The 6,147-nt window shown below is 41.4% G+C and overlaps 1 protein-coding gene across 1 annotated transcript; it reads left to right on the top strand.

The window, feature by feature from the left end:
* Positions 1 to 579: 579 nt before the first annotated feature.
* On the top strand, positions 580 to 5,779 carry LOC148013184 (beta-glucosidase 25-like). Its single transcript, XM_087667610.1, has 13 exons — positions 580 to 931; positions 1,047 to 1,113; positions 1,251 to 1,309; positions 1,658 to 1,733; positions 1,871 to 1,942; positions 2,655 to 2,748; positions 3,086 to 3,347; positions 3,688 to 3,803; positions 3,917 to 4,134; positions 4,316 to 4,353; positions 4,476 to 4,599; positions 4,711 to 4,816; positions 5,369 to 5,779. Exons 1-13 carry the CDS (start codon positions 701 to 703, stop codon positions 5,565 to 5,567), a joined length of 1,662 nt encoding a protein of 553 aa, XP_087523736.1. The 5' UTR covers positions 580 to 700; the 3' UTR covers positions 5,568 to 5,779.
* Positions 5,780 to 6,147: the final 368 nt, after the last annotated feature.

Consider the following 6,147-nt stretch of genomic DNA (forward strand, 5'->3'; position numbering starts at 1 on the left):
ACACCCTTAGCCGAGTGTGTACACAGTTGTGCAGCATGGGACCCTCTGTGGAGTAGGGTGAGAAGATAAGGATGTACGATGTGCAATGTGTTGAGTGGCCACATTGATGGATTGGAGAAGGGTAACATTTGGCGCAATATACGAATCACGACTCACGGGTGTTAATTGAGAGAGAGAGAGACTCGGAGAGGAGCTGGCGCGAGCGAGCGAGCGAGCGTGCGATTGCAAAAGCAGGAAAGGACGTGGGTGCCACTATACTCAATATTACCTTGACGTTCTATCCATGTGTTCTAAAGACGACGTAAAGTGAGTCGTCCTATCAATGTTTTCTAAAGGCGACGTAGAGTGAGTCGGGCGATTTTCGGTCACGTGGGTGCCAGTGAAATTGACATTTACTGGCGTTTTTCGTTGATGTACTGATCATGGGAGATGGAGCATGCTTTTTTACTGCGCCACGTTTCAATGAAGATGGAGATGTCTGATGGAGCGGCTCACCAAAACCCGTCCTGTAGTAGTGTATTTTGTGTGTGTGTTCGGTTTCTGGGTAATTAGTATAAATAGTAGGAGCTGGGTGCAGGCAGTGATCCCCCTAAGTCCAATAGCCCTACCTAGTTGGCATGCTACGTCTTCTTTTGTAAAGGCTGCGTCTCTCCTCGCATTTCCCTCTCTCTCTCTCTCTCTCTCACACACAGATCCTCATATGGCCCAACTCCTCGGCGTCGGCAGCAACAGCAGCAGGAGTGACTTGAAGCGCAAATTGGGAACCCCCGGCCATGCCAACTCGTCGGAGGAGGAATTCATCACAACACCGCACCCACACAAGTCACCCTACAATGACCGCTCCCTTGCTCCCCCTCCAGCTCCGTCCGCTCTTGGCCGCAAAGACTTCCCCCCTCATTTCAAATTTGGAGTGGCCGCCGCTGCATATCAAGTAAAACAGTCAATTAGTAATTCGGATTGGCCCAATCATAGAATATACCTCCCTCCTCATTCAAATCATCGCATTCATTCTTTTCTCTCCTCCTCCTTAATTAATACCTTCACAGGTCGAAGGAGCTGCTTTGGAGCATGGGCGTGGGATGAGCATATGGGACTCTTTCTCCCACATCCCAGGTGCGTGCAGTTGACTGCTTATTAAATAGCTATTCCCCCCACGACATCTGCTTCCTTCACACACTCCCTCCGATTTGCAAAATGCACCACTGTTAATTATTTGCTAGTTGCACTCGTAAGCCCTCGGTCTGGTCCAGGGAACATTGACGATGGGAGCACCGCTGACGTGTCAAGCAACCATTACCATCACTACAAGGTACGTGACTGCACAGTCATTGTGATAAGAGTTGTATTTATAATTACTGCGCTAGCCCTACTAAGAGAGCTGCAATAGTGATGCCGTTGTTCTACCTTATCTGAGGTCTCTACAAACGAATACATTGGAGTAGTGTAAAATGTCGCTAGCATAATTAGTACTACATCTCTACCTGCCACCCTGATCAGTCTCGTCGAGATGGGATGCGCAAAAGCTACGTTTGGACATTCCGGAAAAGCTACCACCTTTCCGAGCTCTACTTTCGATTTAGAATGAGCTAATTTCGTTCTTATAAGCTGACCATTGATTGCTTTCCTAACTTTGTTTACGTGTATATCTGATAACCAGACCGACATACAACTGATGGTCGACCTTGGCGTCGACATATACCGACTCTCTATATCCTGGACACGAATCTTTCCAAGTAAAAACCAATCTCCCCCCCACCATATATAGAAAGTACGATCATCGTTATTCTTCTAGACCAACGTGATGATAGTAGTAACGATCGCACACCGAACCGTTTGCTCTTCATGCAGCTAACACCTTCTCTCTTGGCAGATGGCACAGGCGAAATTAACCAAGAAGGCGTGGCTTTCTACAATACGTTAATCAACGAGATACTCCATAACGGTAGCGATCATCCCTAATGCATTTTCTTGGTCTTTCTAGGAAAAGAGTAGTCTGCCTTGTGGGTTTCTTCAGACTTCATTCCCATTATTATATTATATTCGATGTATGGGTCTAACACATGCAGGTAATCTATCCTTGGAGCATTTCACCTCTTGCTCCATGTCTCATGATTGGACTTTTCTCCCTAACTATAACCATATTGTAGGACGTAAGCACATACTCTTGTTCATTGCAGGCCATGCCAGGAATCTTGAGCTTCTCCTCGAGCTATAAAGAAATTGGAGTTGTGTGTGAGAAATAATAACATTGCGTAGAGTTTATGCATGTGTTTCACAGCTCTCCTTAGTGCTAGTTGGATGTTATGCTGCAAGTCTTTATCTGTGTGTGAACTATTACGTGGGTGTACCGATAAGGGCACTCCAAACTAATTCTTCTAGGTGCAATTACGACTTGGAAATTTCCCTTAAGAAGAATTTGATTTGTTCTTAAGAAGAATAGCATTGTGCAGAGATTGTGCATGTTTCTTGTTTTAATGTGGATCTTACATTACAAAGCTCTATTTGTGTGTGAACTTAGAACTGATTCTTCTAGATGCTATAACTACTTGGAAATTTCCACCAAGAGGAGCACCAATGATGTGGCTATGGCATTGTCATGTGGGGTTTGCAACTTTGTATCGCCATGCGGGCTTCACACTTTTGTGTTGTGGCAGGTATTGAGCCTTATGTGACCTTATATCATTGGGACATGCCCCAAGCCTTTGAGAATGATCCTGATATAAAGGGATGGAGAACTAAGAATATTGTGTAAGTGCTATATCTGAGCATATACAACCTTGGCCCCATCAACCACCTAGGTAGTAAGATTTCACATGATTTTTTATAATCTCCCTAGCAATTGTTGTCTTTTGGCATCTTGATCGATGGTATAATGACTCTACACATGCTAAAAATTACAAGTACATTTCAACATTGGTAATGAGAAAATTGCTTCTAATCTCAATCACATACTTGTGAAGGAAAAAATAGGATTTTCTACGGTAGGCGAGCAAATTAAATGATGATTGAGAAAAAGAAATGTGTAGCTTGCCCTGAATGGTGGTGGCACTTGGGTCTAACATCATCTCCATATGTGTATGTACAGTAAGCATTTCGCACACTTCGCAGACACTTGCTTCAAATTATTCGGAGATAGAGTGAAGAATTGGGTGACATTGAACGAGGTCCACAGCTTTTCTTTCAATGGATATGCTATTGGAACGCATGCACCTGGCCGGTGCTCTGCCATCTCTGGTACCCCCAAGAAGACGTACGTGGGTGACTCAAGCACAGAGCCCTATATTTGCACTCACCATACCCTCCTCTCTCATGCAGCTGCCGTAAAGATTTATAGAGAAAAGTATCAGGTATCAGAGCTGTCCTTTTCAGGATCCCCAATTGCATGTTCCTCTTATTAAAATTTTGTGGGTTTTGACAGAGAATGCACACCAAATAGATATGTAAGTCAATCAAGTTTCCTTTGTTCATAGACTAAGGCAACTACCTAGAAACTAGTTTGATCCCATTGTAGAAATGTGAAGCGTAGAATAAGTCAGCTAAGCCACTTCTAAGTTGCAAAATAGCCATTATGAATTTAAGAGTATTTGATCTGGAGTCTATACAAACTATTATTCATTGTTTTAGCAGAAACATTATATGCAAGGAACGCTTGACTTCTTATGCCTAGCTCCTTGTGTTGTGTTGTAGGCAGAACAAGGGGGCAGGATAGGCATGGTAGCCATATCCAAATGGTATGAGCCTTACACTTCTTCTCAAGAGGACATCAAGGCAGCTGAGAGATGTACGGAGTTTGAATTTGGATGGTAAGCAATATGATAGAGGCACAAAGGGCACGTTTCAAATTTTGCATCTCCAAGGAAAAATGAAAAATGGACATAGAGCTTGCTATAAGCATTTTCATGTATGTGCATACTAGGTTGTTCGACCCAATTCTCCTTGGGGATTATCCACAGTCAATGAAATCAGGAGCAGGAAATAGGCTTCCTAGATTTTCAGAGGAAGAAAAAGCTGACCTTCTTGGAAGTGTTGACTTTATTGGTTACAACTTTTACACGGCCTACTATGCAAAAAGCATCCCTCCTGTAGAGCCAAGCAAAAGATGGTTCCAAACAGACCGACTTGCTGAAACAGAATGTAAGAACATGTGGTAATCATATAATTTAACTTGAATTATATTGTTAGCATTGTATCCATCTTCACTACTCTGATTAAATAGTACTCAAATATCCCTCACACATGCACCACACAAATTAAGCAATCCCTGATGGAATTTCTTGTTATATGATTTATCAATTCTTTTGTTGATATGTACTAGATACTGACCCAAGTGGAGAACCAATTGGGGAGCCTTATGTGAGTGCTTGCAAGATTTTACTAATAAAAAATTTCCATGTATGAAGTATAAGAATTATAAAGGAACTTGCGTAAGATAAAACAAGGAATTTTTTGACAAAGAATGTGGATAATCTCCTCAGGGTCCAGCGGCATCACGATGGATATACCATTGTCCATGGGCACTGCCAAAGATGCTCAATTGGATGGAAAAACGCTATGGTAGACAACGACTTGAAAAAACTCCCATCATTATCACTGAAAATGGTAAGCTTCCAAATATTTGTTCTTGGTAAAATGACACTGATCTTGTTTATTGCAATTAATGAGACTAAAATTCCATAGTATGCTATCTAAGTTTGTTTCTTCTCTTGTAAGGCACTATGGATATGGAGTTTGACCTTCCCTTGAATAAGGCTCTAAATGATACTTCGCGTATAAAATACTTGCAAGAAACTCTTTGGCATCTAGCTAGTGCAATAAGGTATATCTCTCTCTCTCTCCACATATAAAATACTTGCAAGAAAATCTTTGGCATCTAGCTAGTGCAAGAAGAGCCCTCTCTCTAATCATGAGAACCAAACATGTATTTCTGCATGCATGCATGCATGCATGCATGCGTGCACGTGTGTATCTATGCATGCAGTCATTGTACTTTATTGTGAGTCTTCAACCTTTTGGAGGGGTTTCTGAATAGTAGTGTGTAGACACACGACATCACAAAGTATTACAAAAACTTGTGGATGGTTGTATATATATTGCATATATACACATGCACGTTTCATGGTTATGCACATGATAATGTAGAGTTTTCTAAAAAGATGTGTGTGTGTATGTGCATGCACGCAATGCACATGTGCACACACACCTGTGTGTGTGCTTGTGTGTGTGCAAATGAGTATGTGTAAAGGGATGCATGCATGTGTGTGCCCACATGTGCATTCAAGGGGACAATCATGCATAATATCTTTCATTAGCTCCAAAACCATGCTTATTAGATATATAGTTGATGTCTTAACCTGAAATGTATTTGCAGGAAAAACAACTACAATGTGGAAGGCTACTTTGTATGGTCTCTCCTTGACAACTTTGAGTGGGCTGACGGTTTGCAATGTCGTTTTGGTCTTCACTATGTTGACTACAAGGACCAACAAAGACGATATAAGAAGGCATCAGCCTTGTGGTACAAACGTTTTTTAAGTGATTCACACTCGAATGGCAGTAAAGGAGACTAGTGTTCCTTGAACTACATTTTCTAAGAGTACAAGTTTCATGGATGTAACTATAAATGAGTCCCTTGTGTGTGAGTCACACTCCAATGGCAATAAGGGAGACTAGTGTGCCCTGAACTACATTTTCTAAGAGTACAAGTTTCATGGATGTAACTTATGAATTAGTCCCTTTTGAGTGTTTTCTTTAGTTTAATGAAATTCATACTATCTATCAATCTCTCTCTCTCTCTCTCTCTCTCTCTCTCTCTCTCTCTCTCTCTCTCTCTCTCTCTCTCTCTCTCTCTCTCTCTCTCTCTTTGCACACTTGACCTTCTTTTTCAAATGATGCTAGTTGTAATGGCACGTGTTTGTTCTCAACTTCAATATCCATGGAAGATCTAATATACTAGATAATCTTTCACCCCTTCTATATATTTCACACATTTCATTAGAGGGTAAATATATCATGTTTATTGCTTATGGAGTATAATTTGACTTCCAAATTCTAGACATCTTCATATAGGAGATCGATCCTAATACCCAAAGTTATGAAAAAACAGCACACATGATAATTTCAATTTCAAGAAAGTAGGCAGCTAAATGC

This window comes from Lygodium microphyllum, chromosome 26, assembly GCF_053477565.2.
Source record: "Lygodium microphyllum isolate KBCC chromosome 26, Lygodium_microphyllum_v1.1.10, whole genome shotgun sequence".
NCBI classification, from domain to species: domain Eukaryota; kingdom Viridiplantae; phylum Streptophyta; class Polypodiopsida; order Schizaeales; family Lygodiaceae; genus Lygodium; species Lygodium microphyllum.